The sequence below is a fragment of the Cicer arietinum genome, chromosome 8 (genome assembly GCF_000331145.2).
Source record: "Cicer arietinum cultivar CDC Frontier isolate Library 1 chromosome 8, Cicar.CDCFrontier_v2.0, whole genome shotgun sequence".
NCBI classification, from domain to species: domain Eukaryota; kingdom Viridiplantae; phylum Streptophyta; class Magnoliopsida; order Fabales; family Fabaceae; genus Cicer; species Cicer arietinum.
In genome coordinates, this window is record NC_021167.2 from 24,526,670 (window position 1) to 24,542,410 (window position 15,741).

Genomic DNA, 15,741 nt, shown 5'->3' on the forward strand with positions numbered 1-15,741 from the left:
ATAATAATAATAATAATAATAATAATAATAATAATAATAATAATAATAATAATAAATACTAGTAGCAGCACTGCAACATAGAACAATTGTGATTTTTGTAAATCAGATAACACTTCAAGAGTTTTATTTTCTTAAACATTTTTTTCATATACATTTAAATTGTATTATTGCTTAGTAAAAAATTTGCATGAGGTAAAAGAAAATGTACATCATCAATTTGATCACGCGCCATCTTATTATTGATCTATTTTAAATAACGGTCAATATTTTTTTTAAATAAGCAAATAAATGTCAATATAAAAAAATTAATTAAAGAAAATTTTGCTATAACATTAACCAAAAGATTAGATTTTTTTACTAAATTTTACAACTTTAATTTATTTAATGTAAATGACAATAGTCAATAGTGAGAACAAAATGGGTTTGTGTGGAAATTTAAGATATATATTCTAACAAATAGATAATTATATCTTGATTTTAATAAGATACATTTGAAAAAATCTAAACAGATATACTTAATTTTAATTTTTAATTAGACACATTAACTTTTTATATACAATTTTTATTAATATATTTCAGAGGAAGTATTTTATTGAAAACATTTTGTGGTCAACATAAACAAGAGGTTTTCAACCTGGTTAAAATTGTGTTCCTATTGCTTTCTATGTGTGTATTATAATCCTTAATATATATTTTTTTATGTATTGAAAATGGTAAAGAAACTCGCACATAATTATGAAATCATAAATTCAAATATGGAACATAATATTCAACTTAACAATATTGACATTTGTCAATTAATCAATTTAATCTTACATATGTCTAATCTAAGATCTTTAATGTATGTACCAAATATACTTGTAAAGACAATATATTAAACTTAATTAATAAACAAAAATATTGACAATAATTTTTCCTTATATAAATTGTAAATTAAAACAACACAAAAGAAATAAAAAAAATGACTATATCTATTTAGGAAAAGTTGAATTAGCAAAACTTTAAAGAGTCAAATTCATTCATAATTAATATATTAAATAGATTATCAATATCTTTTCATTGAAAAATGTTAAGATATTTGAAAAAAAGTTATCGTCTATTTTGCTTGAGTCTTGTTTTTGACAATTTTAATTGTTAACAAAATTCTTGTGTAATTATTGTAGGGATTCGAACTATCAAAGTATTACAAATAAATCTATTAATCAAGTAATAATTTTTTTACTTTCCAATTTTTTCTAATATTTGACAAATAGACTTGTTTGAAGTAGCTAAATATATAACATTAGAGTGACTAAATATAAAAATATAGTACTAAGTTATTTGATCAAAGTAGGGAACGTTGCCTTATCCTTATTATTTGGGTATAGTACATGTAATTTTTTAAGTTCCATAGATTTCATCAAAGTTGTATTATAAAAACTTTAAAAGTGAGTTTCAAATATTAAAAATTATAATAATGATTTTGATATTTGAGAGAATATGAGATATTGAAAAGACAAGTCATATTTAAAACTAAATAACTTGGTAGATAAAATTTTATATTGTGAGTTAAAATTATAAGTATCTTGATCCACTTAAAAATATAGTGAGTTCCTTAAAATATTATCTATGAAGTATCATACCTTACTTTAGTGGTAGTCCTTTGATAGAGTGACTTTATTTATATCTCTCCTATTGTCTCTCTCATCTTATCTATCATTTCTCTTTCATCTTTCTCATATATAAAATACACATAATTATCACCTTACATTTCCCATCATAAAGGTAGGGATCAATTTCCCTATAGTGGAGATGCTCTTAGTACACCAAAAAATTCAACATATTATTATTTAATGTCACATCAATATTATTTATTAAATATTTTATTATAAATTAATTGAAGGCTAAAGTTGTGTAATTTTACAAACTATAAGAGGACTAAAATTTTGAATAAAAAATAGAAAAACTAATTTTGTTAAGCGATAATAGAGAACTAAAACTCCATCTAATTCAAACATAGTCTAACTTATATAAACTTTAAAAAAATTTCTAGAAAATAAACCTAACTTATCTAACAAATTTAAGTCAAACAAACATATTCCAAATCAAAGCATATATCTTCTGCCTAACATATTTAAACTTTAGTGGAGAGTGGCTAATAAATTGGTATTGGTCAAATAAACCTACAATTCCTACCATTTATCCACTCTTTATTTAACAAGAAATAAGAATTCTCAAACTTTGATAAAAAATAAATCTCAAAATTTTCAGTCGTAGAACTATGCTCCTGTAATGATGGCAAAGTTAGTGCCATGACTTTAGGAAACAAAAACTCAACAAAGGACTAGTCGTCCACAACTTTGTAAAGTTACCAAAGTTTACGATTGTTGATTTTGATCGATAAAAAAGATACATTAAAATTTAATGAAATAAAATAACTATTTCATTAATTAACTTAATCAATTAATTAGTCATTAGTGTTTATTACTTGTTCAATGAACTGTTTACATTTGGACATATGTATGTAAAAAATTAGTTGCGTTCTCAATATTTTTACCGTATAAATTTTTGTATAAATAAAAAAAAAATTAATTTATATATATTGTCAGTTTAAATATTTGTTTATACTGTCTAAATAATTATATATTGTCAATAATTTTTATTTTTGTCATAACTACTTATAAAAGTACTCACGATGACATGATTTATGATTATGTAAAAAAAAAAAAATTATCATTGCGTGGAAATTAAATATGCTTTTAAAACACTAAGTAAAAATTCTAAAAGTATAATTTTTTTATAGGAAAAAATAATTTTTGTACTTTCAAAGAGTTCAATACACAAATATCAAGCTACATTTTTTATATTTGATTCTTTAAAATATATCATATGACATAGATGAATCTTGAGATCTTACTGATGAAAAGTCAAATTCTGATTATATAAAGAATTAAATAAATAATGTTTAATTGTACTTTTAATTCTCTTATTTTTAACAATCCACGACATTGATTTTTCTATTTTAAAATATGACAATTTTGACCTTTCATTATGAATTTTTAATTAAAAAATAATAATGTAACATAATTTAAATAAAGTGGCATATAATAAAAAGACGTCAAATATTTAACACTTATAAAATTGCAATAAAATTCTTTAAAAATTTAACTTTTTACTTCATATATATATATATATATATATATATATATATAATAATTAAGCTATGAGTGGCTCATGTGCATCATTCTCCTCAGTCCTTTAGACATATGTTACCATTTTTCATAATATAGATAAACATAACCTAATGTCAAGGAGGTTGTCAAAACTGAAGTTTGTATGCCCAAAATTGGACTAGAATTTGCTCCAACTCTCATGATAGAACCAACTCGGAGATATTGAGCAAATCAATTTTATGAAATGAGGTGGCAACTAGATTTAGGGTGTGTAGTTTCAATTTTGTAAGTAGATATGGAAATAATGTAGCTACATATTAGCTCATATTGAAATTGGAAACCCTGAGGAGATCTTAGTCCAATTTCCCTTCTGAATATAGCCCATCTCGTAGACTTGGGAATAATGTAACAATGTATTAGCTCATATTCAAACATGGAAACCTTAAACAAATCTTGGTCCAATTTCCCCTTTCATTTCAATTAATGATATCAGACATTTTCGTTAAAATATAAATAAAAACAAACAAACCTCCATTTGCCTAGTAATTCATTTCAAGTCAATAACATAGTTGATTGAAAGTATTATTTAAAAATATTTATTTTAAAAAGAAAAATATTTTTAAGTTGTATTTTAAATCAAAATTTATAACGTTATAATAATTCAAAATAGTATGCACTATATTTTAAGTATTGACCGGTGATTTATGATTATTAATATAGTCAAGTATTAATATTTAATTACATTATTTAAGAATTAAAAATACTTTTTCTTTATGATTTACAACCCATCTCAGTAATAATTTAATTGATTTAGTTCATAGTTTATGTAAAAAACTACATGAACTTAACCCAACAAAATTAAAATTTATCAATTCGGATTTCAAATTTCATCAAAACCGAACCGTGTGCACCCCTCATCTTCACAAAAAAAATAGGGGATACAAGTAGTATCACTACTAATAAAAAAAAGTTTTCTCTACATGAACAAATTAAGAAAATAGACTTAAATAATGTTGTAATAATTCATTATACATATAAATACATTTGATCACAATTTCAACCATTCATTTTCTCAATGAAAGCTGTAATCTTATACGGATAAACTACCATTCTAGTATCTGTAAGTATAAAGCATTGTCACTTTGGTCTCTGACTCAGTCAAAAATTCAAATTAATCATCAAAATGTTGGTCAATTTAGTCTCTAATGTTATAACAATCAAATACTATTTTAACACTAAATTGTATCTTTAAAAGGCTTATAATAACAAATTATTTCTTTCAGATACTATTTTGATGATTCAATGACTATTTTTAAGTTTTTTACTAAGCCAATGACCAAAATGACAACATCCTACAATTTCAAAGACTAAAATGGTTGTTTACATGATCTTTTACTTTTCCCTCTAAATAAACCTCACTTTTGAAACCAAATCCGGAAGAGAAGAACAAGGGAAAGGTGTCACAGACAATATAGTTCACAAAATATATTGAACAAATAATGCACATAGGATCATGAATCTACAAAGAACTCTACGCGTCAAAAGGGTGAAGGACAGTCACAAGTTCATTGTAATCGAATATAAAATTTGTAACCATCACAAAACCATTACTAGGTATTTGAATCATTTCTACTCAACAAAATGCTGCAGATTTGAAACAAGCTTCAGGCCTGCCAAAACAAAAACAAAAGAATTCTGAAAAGATCTGATTGGACCAAGATTTCAAAATAAAAATTGCCTCCAGCATGGGCCAAGATTTCACGATTAAGCTCAATGTGATAAGACTTCCTATTTGAAATTTAAAAATGAGCAGCCAAAATATCTAACAAACTTGTAATAAATAATAGTGCACCACCCATTATGCATATGATTTAGAGTACAGACACAACTCAGTAAAACAAGCGGTGACACTTAGCACTAATGTTTCCTAACAATCTGCCTCGATGATTCGAATAACTTTTTATTCGTAAGTAATTAGAGTTTTATCATTCCCCTGTACCCAATTTCTCGATGTTAAAACCAATGAACATTATAATGACCATTTCAGTATACAATTGTTCAAACTTTCTATTGTTTAGCTAGTCTCGTGAACCAACCATCTCATAGTCCTAAGCTATTAAGTGAGGATACATGAATGATGATATGGACAACTCTGACATGCCCTCTTACGTGAGGGAGACAAAAGTTCTATGGGCTTGAAATGTTGCCAGTGTACAGGCCTCCCTATTCTTGTGCAGAAGCTCAATTTTTCATTATAAAAACTGGAGAAATTTAAAATCAAACTCTACAGTTCTAGTTTAAAGAAGATCTGATGCAAGTCAACAATTAACTATCCTATACGAACTATTAGGTGAAGATATGTGAATGATATTCTTGACATCTCTAGGTAAGACAGATATCATAATTTGAAAAGTGCTAAATCGTTTAGAGCAATGAGAACTTCAGTTCACAAACCAATTGTTCTTTAAATTAAAATAAATTAAATTAAATACATATACATTTAAGAGTACTATTCAGGGACGTGATAAACAAAACAAATGCTCTCTTATACCTTGAATAACATTTGAATTTATGGAAAGCCATTGTTATAAGTCGGGTATTGTTCTACTTATTATATTTGACCCAAATAAAAAATTATTCTATACAATGATCATACAAAATAGAATGCCAAATGTAGTGTATTGTTGCACTATATTTGTCCCGATCAAAATCATTCAATACAATAAGATCATACAGAACAGAAAGCAATCAGGTACACGATCAACTAATGGGATTACCTCTTCTACTTACATAGTCATACTCTTGCAAGATGGATTGAAACCTCTTACAGCATTCCTCCTACAGGATTTAACAAACAAGTGGTTGAGCAGATTTTAATATTTCACTTGGAGACACACATAAACAGCTTACTAATTACTATTGAAATTTGAAAATGCTCTGGCCAAAAATATATATTCACTTCTGATTAACATTAACAAAACCTTCATTATACATCAAAGACCTCACAATACCATTTGGTTTCTCTGTTCACAAAACAATATCAAAAGCACGTGAAAAAAAAAGGCCCATTTTTTTAAAGAAAAAGTAAATCTTTAATTAAAATATATGTTCACATAATTATAAAAAATTAGGGTAAAAGAAAAACAAACCTAAAAAAGGTGTTTATCTACTTTTCTCATAACTAAAAATAGTAGTTTCTGAGGGGGGAAAACTCTAAGATAAGTTTAATAATAATAACATTTATAGAATCACTTTATTTGAAGCTTAAATAGATCATCTGAAAAGCTTCATCGTTGATCCTCTATGTTTATTCAAATAAATTGTTTGCTACACCATTTAAACCATGAGCTGAATACTTTAACTTTAAACAATCCAAAGAAGGAGAAAGACCCTCATATTCTTATAAGTCCAATTATTTCTAGTTCAAAAAGCAGACATAACTTTTCTGCACTTATACTGTCACTTTTGATCTCACGAAACCCTTCCCCTTATCTGTCAAATCTTGATAACGCAATTATGCAAACTATCTTAATAAATTTTCATGAATTATATCCTTTACCCTTCCTTCCCATGGAAAGAACTTAGTTGATTAGAGCTTCCCCTTATATGTGAAATCTTGATAACGCAATTATGCAAACTATATAAGGTTCCTAAAATTTACACCAGACATCCTCCCAGATGTTTTTCCATTTAAGCAACATTTTCTTACAATTAAGATGGAAGAAAGATAACTTTGAAGTTATATGGGAATGATTTATTGAAATGATTTATGCTTTCAACTTCCACTACCAATTACAAAAATATCACATTGTTTTTACTTTACTTTATTTTATTAGTTAAAACAGATACCGAAAACATTTCCTCGAATTAAACAGTCCCTTAGATTTATTAGTGTTTTACCTAATAACCTGTTTTTACTAGCTTTAAAAATAACTCTTGAATGGACAACTCATAGTTGAAACTTGAAAAACAGAATCTAATTCTCTTAAAGTGCTACTGCAAAACAGTATCACCAATAAGGTAAATAACAATCTTATAAAATAATAACATACCCACCTCATGGTATGTACTTTATTTCACATTAGCTGATTGGAAGACTTTCCAAGCAACAAAAGGTTCAAAGTGAATCACAAAAATGTATTCTGGTACTATATAATATATAAATGCAAAATTCTAAACAATGCAATTGAAGCTCTCACTGCAATAGCATCCAACTCCTCAAATTTAAACACCTCAAGTGATAAAGAAGCTTCTATTGTAGCAATGAGTTGTTAAAACTATCTTCAAACGAAAAAGAAGTTTGGCATAAATCATTATTTATTTACTCATGTCCTTTCCTTTTTATGTCAAATATAAGAAACCCAAACCTACATTCTTGTCTGGACATGGTAACTTTTTGCTTTCATAGTAATAACATAGATCAATAAGGTGATTGCATCCATCAAAACAAAACAAGCATAATTAAAGCCTTTCCATACCCCATGCCCCAATTTATGAACCAATCAAGCATCAGAAAAACAAGTGAAGGTAACTCAAACTAGCAGCTTCACAATCCGTACCAAACAGAATTGAAAGTTTATAAATCTCACTTTCACTGATCAAGGAACCTCCAATCAAAGAATTTTTTCCCTTTACAGTTCCCAACGTGAAATATTTAGCTGCAAACTCAGCAAACTCAAAGGTAGACAAGCTCAAAGGAAATGCCACCTATATTTAACCTGCCACAGCCACCTAAAGCTAACAATCAACAAATGTCCAAGTTCAAATTCACATCATAAAAAGTACCCTCATAAAGGAATTACATTCGCCCATAATCAAACATGTAACAGCAAAAACAGTTTATCACAACAACAATCTAGAGCTAAAATCAGCATGATATGATATCAAACATGGAACTGCAAAGATGGTTTATCACATAATAATCCAGAGCTAAACTCAGCATGAATAAGCATTTCAACACTACTTCATTTTATTCCAATCATTTAAAATAATATAAGCCAATGAAGCAAAAACTAGACTATATATTGTAAGTCAAAACCAATTCAACACTCAAAAGCAGGAATCTCCAAACTTACATATGAAACATGATTGATTCTCAGTCGAGGTCTTCTTGTCTAGTCTCCGGCTCAAAACTCTGATTACCTCTACTTTCAGTATCCGATTGCCCACTATTGCTATTGCTGTTATTGTTATTATTATTAACATTCCCAGCATTACTAGTTCCGGCAACCGAAGATGATGAAGGTACCTGCCTAAACGGCCACGGCAACGACATCCTAAATCTCCTTGTCTGCGAATCATCAACCCCACCACCACCAGGACCGCCCCCGACACCGTCTCCTCGAGCCCTCTGCTCATAATCAGCATCATCTGTAGGCAACTCATACCGACAAACAGGACAAGAATTATGCAATTCCAACCACGGCAAGATACAATCCGTATGATATATATGCTTACACGGCATCTGCTTAGCCTTTTCACCGAGGGCAAATGTGTCTTTACACACAGCACACTGCGCCGAATCGGACTCAAGCAGCTCCTCGGTAACTGATATAACCGGAAGTTTTTCCACGGCAGACTTCGACGCCGGCGGAGTCCCACGCCGACTCGGATCATTCTCAGCAAGTTGCTGGATCAGATCCTCAAGTCCTGGTCCGAAAAAGTAATCTCCCGGATTCGCGTTTCCAGGAAACCGAAATGGTCCAGTCGGATCATCCGCATCGTCGATGAAGAACTGAACGTTGCCTCCCGCTCCCGGTCTTATGTTCTGGAGATAGTTTTGAATAAAAGCGACAGGATTAAAAGCTTGACCGAAAGGAGAAGCCGGCGACGGCGACGATCGGTTACCGAATAAAACGGAGAGATCTTCCAACGGTTGAGAATTTCCAATAGGAAACGAGAAATTCGCAGCGGGAAAGTCGGTAGTGTAGGAGAAAAACGGTGGAATAGGATTTGGATTGGGATTAGGGTTAGGGTTAGGGATTGGGGTTTCGAGTTCTTCGAGGAAGGTACCGTTACAATTGGGACAGATTAGATCGGTGGAGGAAGTTGAAATGAAGGCGGTGCGTTCGCACTGGTGGCAAAAGTAACGACGGAGTTCGTCGGAGTTGGGAAGATTGCTGCCGTTACCGTCAGCAGAAGACATGTCAACGTGAAAAGAAGAGAGAGAAAATAGAGAGGAGAGAGAGAGAGAGAGAGAGAGAGAGAGAGAGAGAGAGAGAGAGAGAGAGAGGGAAAGGAGAAGAGAATGAAACAAGAAAGACCACAATCAATCGAGGATGGAAATGGAGGAAGGGGATAGAGAGTGTGGGGGCAAAATCGTCAATTAATGTAGTAATAATGTTATTTTTAATTGTTTTGGAAATAAACGTGATTTGTTTAAAATAAATCTAAAACATGTCATTCGTCTCGTAATAACTATTATTCTTAGTTTTTAATTAAGGTAATTAAATGTTATTATGTACTAATAGTCAAATTTAAATCAGTTTATTTATTATATATGTTGTTTGCAAATTTAATATATATTATTATATAATAATTTAATGTTTTTGGAAATAGATTATAGTGGTGTACATTAAAATTATATAATTTAAATATTTATTTGTATTTATATATATTATAAGGTTTTTGATGCGACACCCTTATCTAAAAAATAATTGAGAAATACGAAGGATAAAATCATTAATCGATTAAAAACTTTTAAACAAACAAGTATCACATTGTAAATAAAGCATTTAGAATATCAAACATAATACTATGTATCTCTACCTTAATGTTACATTAATCAGAGTAATTTTAAGTTGTTCAAAATAAATACTTATAATATCATTTGCCATAGTGGTGTAAATTACTACTACAATACCATAATTTAAACATATTCAAATGCATCTTCAACTCGTTTCTCTATATTGACATCTTCCATAAGAGACTCATAAAGTAACTACAAGGGAGAACAAATAAAGTGAGAGTTCCCCAAATTTGCAACATAATAAAGTAAATAGTAAAATGTGCACTTTGTCATCTTGTATCAAAATTATTCTTTATGTGGTTAGGTTAAACTGAATTTTTGAAATTATAATTTTAAATTTATAATTTATTTGGACCAATGAAATTAAAATATATAAGTTGTAGTAAGTATAATTAGTTAAAATTAGACTCACGAATCATCAAATTTATAATTTATAATTATTTATTAGTGTAATTATGTTAGATTTAATTATTGAATTATCATATTAAATTTTTTAAGTAATGTTCAATCTAATTAGTTAATATTGAAACGTTGAATTCAAGTTAGAATTTCTAAGATATTGTTAGTGCAATTAGGATAGTTTTAACTATTGGATCATCGAAATTATAGTTTTTAAGTCATAATCAATTCAATTAGTCAAAGATTATACTGATATGTTATAGAAATTATATTTTTTAAGTCATTGTTTGTGTAATTAGGTTAGATTGAGTTGTTAGATAATAGAAATTAGAATTTATAGGTAATTGTTTGTGCAATTGAGATAGATTGAATCGTTTGATTATTGAAAATATAATTTGAAAATCGTAGTCATTTTAATTAGTTACGATTGAACCGTTAATCATAAAACTTATAAATTTAAAATTTAGTGAACCAATGATTCAATCATTCTAATTACCCTAACAACGACTTGAGAATTCTAATTTCGATGATATCAATTTTAACTAAATATATCTATTATAACTTATAAATTCAAATTTCAATTATTCAATAGTTCAATCTAATTTAATTAAATTAAGTATGACTTATAAATTATTGTTTTGATGATCAAATAAATAGTTCAATAAAACCTAATTACACTAATTATGACTTAGAAATTTTAATTTTAATGATCCAATGTTTAAATCTAACTTAAATAGACAGACTATTACTTATAAGGTAATATTTCATTTATCTAACAATTAAATATTAATTAATTTAACTAACTATAACTTAAAAATTATAATTTTAATAATTAAATTATTTAATAATAACCGATTAGATTAACTATAACTTATAAATTATAATTTTGACGTTACAACAGTTTAATCTTATCTAATCCGAATAATAATTATGTAGATATTATAATTTCGACCTGATTACTTAATAATAAATTTTTGTGTCTTATATATTATGATTTTTGTTTTTGGATTCTGTATTATGTGACTATAGATGGTTACCAATATTTATAGAATGTAGTGACGGATCTAAAATCTGAATTTTTGGATTAGACTTTAAAGTTCAATTAATAATTACTATATATTATAAATAAATAAAAATAAATATTTAAATTTAAAACTGAAAATAATAATAAATAGATGTCATGTTAGAAATGTATTGTTAGAAATGTACTGAAACATTACAAATTTAAGAATGTACCAAATAATTTATTTAATATTGATTGACACACAAGTAAATGAAATTGGATATCCTTCCTTATATATGGTTAATTTTTTCTATTTAAAACTTATTATTTTAAAAAATGGAAAGAAAATTCTAGAAAGAGAAAATAATTAGGTGTTAGTACTATATGCATCAAATGGAGACAATGATAGATGAATGTAATTTAATAATGCACTGGACCATTCTAAATTTAAGAATGTACCAAATATTTTGCCTAATAGTGACACACAAGTAAATGAAATTGAATATCCATTTTTATATTTTTATTCCAACAATTTGAATTTATACTATATTTAATTAATTACCTTATTTTATTTGATTAAAATTTTAAAATTAATCAAAAAAATTGATGGATAGTGTGCAATAAGTCAACTTAAATCGATTTTTATAGAGAAAAAGAAAAGTTAAACCAATTAATAATTAATGACAATTTGTTTTAATTTGATTTTTGTAAAAATATTTCATGAAATTCGAATCAAATCAAAGCGATTGAATAACAAGTTGTTTTGATTATATAATCATACATAAAACAAATATTTATTATACAATAAAATCATAACAATGTATGACATCAGAACAATATACCAAACAATATGCTATTATTTATGTTCGTGATGCACTCTATACCTGAACAAACCATGTTCTGAGATGTTGAAATGGGATGATAGGGAAATATGTTTATACTTAGAACATGTTTACATATTTTATTTTATTCACCATCTAACTGTAGAATGTTTGACGTATTGAGTTCCCTAGGACAAAATTTAATTAGGAATCAAATAAGTTATGAATAGATTTTTATTCTTTATAAAATTTAATGTTTTGTTTTTAATTTATATAAAGAAAAATTCTCATTATTAGTCATTCAACTTACATGACTTATATTACTTTTGATATTTGTGACTTGATACAATTCAACAAATTTGTAGAAACTTATATGATGCAGATTTAACTATTCAACTGATACAGCGAATGAATCATCGTCTTGTTTAGGGATATAAGTAGTTGACATGTTTTCTCTCGATGAACATAAGTTTTTTAATTCATAAATTAAATGTTTAGTTGTAATTTTAGTCATCTTATTTTTATTAATTCACAAAATTAATTCATTTACTTTAAAAGTCAACAATTTTGTTTCATTATTTTGATTTTTTAACTAAAAAAAAACGATGTGACGTGTTTCAAATAACATGACATATGATATAATAATTTAAAATGATTAACACCTATGAAATCATAATAAAACACCATAAAAATTTAACTTTCAACTTCATAAATTTTTCATATTTGTAAATTAATCAATGACATATGAATAATTAATCCATTTAGATGGTTCTATATCATGGAATCGTATATCACATCATTTAAAATATATCAAATCATCATTTTTTTAGTTAGAAAATCCGAGTGAAGGACAAAAATGTCGACTTTTAAAATAGGGGAACCAATTGAAGTAACAATGTCGATTTACAAAAAATTGGGGTTTGAATTGTAAATACACCTTTTAAAGTTTCTGTTAAAAACTTAAGAAAATAACTCAAGATTTATCTTGGTTGTGAAAATAGAAAACGTAGAACGTTCTTGATTTTAACCAGAAAACGGAGAACATTCTTTACAAATAATTCAGTAGTGCTCTGTGGAGATTGATTATCAATTCACTCAAAAGCACAAGAAGTATCATTGTATCGTTATGATTTCATTTTAAGTTTTTTCAATTGAGTTCTTTTTGTTCTACATTGACCCCACATCTCGATCCAAAACCTTAAGACATTAAGTATATGAGTCATCACTCTTATATATTCAATATTTTCTCAATTTCTAGTCGATGTGGGACTAACTACTCACAATTGAATTCCAACAATCTCACTCTTAAGCATGAGTCATCCACAACCCACACCAGGATCTCCCACTCCCGTTTTCCCACCAAGCCGAGCAATGACTTTAATACCACTTGTTGGGGAGTTCGAGGGAGCACGATAGTAGCAATGAGCTAAATGTCCAGGATCCCTAAGAGACATTGACAGCGCATCCCAACTCAAAACCTGAAGGCAATGGATATATGAGTCACCTATCTTGTATATCTTACATTTTCTCCATTCTTAGTCAATGCAGAACTAGCAACTCACACTTGAATTTCAACACCAACTTGCGAGGTTTGTTAAGTATTGGTAGATTTAGTTAGATGTGATTTAAAGTAGCTATAAGTTAGTTATTATTAAATAGAATGTAGTTATGTAAGTTACCTTAGGGACACTGTATAAAAGTATATTCTACACTAATTGTACCATAATTTTTCACACTATCATTTCAAGTTTTATATTTCTCTTTGATTATTCATCTCTTTCATTTTTTGTTTCAGATGTTGAAGACTATGGAGATTCAAATATTGATTCGGTTTTCAGGCAAAGATGAAGTATGTTGTAGTCACACAAAGGAAGAGTATTGTGATTCAAACACATAAAAAAATTCAGTTACATCGATTTTAGTTCTTGTTTTCAAGGAAAAGAAAAAGTTTGTTGTCGATATCACCAAAGTCAATCTAGTGGATCCCAAAACTATGAATTCAAACGCTTATCATGCGATTTTCTTGAAAATATCCATTTCTCATTTCAATAATCACGACGTGGACGCCGATATTAATTGTTTTCATCATTAGATTATGTGAATCGAGTATGTGCATTGATCTCTCCTTCAACGCACCAAATTCAGTTCATCGTTCATGGTATGAGTTGAAATTTTTTACTATAGAAATCATTGTGTCGTCGATAATTGAGCACACAATTACTATGCCGATAACGCCATCACAATGTTCTATTTGTGTTTTCAATTCGGCGGCAAGTTATGTGACAAAACCTTCCAATATCAATCATTTGGCATTTTTTTGCTTTGTATATCATAAGAAATTCAAGTTCTTTGAATACAATTGATGTTAGGGTTCGAATGGGATCACAAATTGCAATGTTTGATCTTCATGTCCTATCTTGGATTTTTTTTCTTTTACTCGTTTCATTTTGTTGTTTTTTAATTAATGTAAATTTCTAGTCGAGTTTGAGGAGAATCGTTAAGAATAACAATAATTAGAGAAGTAGTTAAAAAGTTAGTATTGACTATCTAATATAAATAAAAACATCATTGTATCATTTTTTATCATTTATCAAATATAATTTTATTTTATGTTCCTTCAATTAAACTTTCAAGCTATGGTTTCCCAATTTTCTTCTGGTTCTTGTATTTATAATTTTTTTTTTGTCTATAATTTTATGTTTCATTCTTAATAGGTTTTAATTATATATAGTCTTTTCATTTAGATATCACCATGCAACAAAACCTATGAATTTTTGCACGCGTACATTAAAGTAGCGAGTTCTTCTCGGCCCCTCCTTTCCTCTCTATATGAAAAGTACCACTGTTCATCCATTTCTACTACCAATTGAGTCAATTGATAGTAAAAATAGATAAACGGTGATACTTATTCCCATATACCAGATTTGATTTCCACGGAAGGCAAAAACTCGCTATTTTCAATAGGTGGAAAGGGAGCGAGAAAGTTGCGATTAACCAAGTGCTGATAATGGTAAGGGTCGGGTCAGTTGAGAGCGAGAATGTCGTGATTAATAGTTCTGATAACGGTAAAGGTCGGACTGTTCAACTATATTATTTAATTATAAAAATATTAAATTTTATAATTTAATTCTTAACCCCTCGATTACAATTGAACTGTTGAATCTTGAATTGTTGTCTCTACTGCCTCCATTGTCGATCCGATTTTTCGAACATTGATATAAATATTTATGTGGAACATATGAAATACAAGAACTTCTATAATGAAAAAATGAGAAGAATAAATCTTAGTCGTTGATCAAATCATAAATTATTAAAATTATATAAAAAAAAAAGTTAAGTAACTTTTTAAGTAATCATATATCACTTAAATAACTTTCGATCATGATAGTTCATGTATAATTGGACGATTCATACTTCATGATTCCATTAGCCTCTCGTATTAAAAGTCATTTTACTTAGATATATCTTTTATATATATATATATATTGAATACTATGAATTCCGATGATATAAATTTGCTTTTTAAACACTCAAAAACAAAAGTTCAAACTCCCAATATTGTTTTTGGAACAAAATTTTGACAAAAGGAAAAATATCATTTCTTGAGACGAAGAAAAA

General features: G+C 27.9%; 1 protein-coding gene across 11 annotated transcripts; it reads right to left on the reverse strand.

Moving 5' to 3' along the window:
• Positions 1-4,610: 4,610 nt before the first annotated feature.
• LOC101488615 (E3 ubiquitin-protein ligase RING1-like) lies at positions 4,611-9,401 on the reverse strand. Of its 11 annotated transcripts, none has more exons than XR_003470641.2 (4): positions 8,228-9,401; positions 7,742-7,870; positions 5,930-5,990; positions 4,611-4,822 (listed from the first exon to the last, which is right to left on the reverse strand). XR_003470641.2 is itself a non-coding variant. In XM_004515217.4 (2 exons), the coding sequence occupies exon 1, from the start codon at positions 9,295-9,297 to the stop codon at positions 8,248-8,250; it is 1,050 nt and encodes a 349-aa protein (XP_004515274.1). In that variant the 5' UTR covers positions 9,298-9,399; the 3' UTR covers positions 5,678-5,990; positions 8,228-8,247. The 11 variants fall into 11 exon arrangements, 1 of the variants encoding a protein (XP_004515274.1); XR_003470640.2 differs by having other exon boundaries at positions 7,742-7,883; XR_012161596.1 differs by having other exon boundaries at positions 5,943-5,990; positions 7,742-7,889.
• Positions 9,402-15,741: the final 6,340 nt, after the last annotated feature.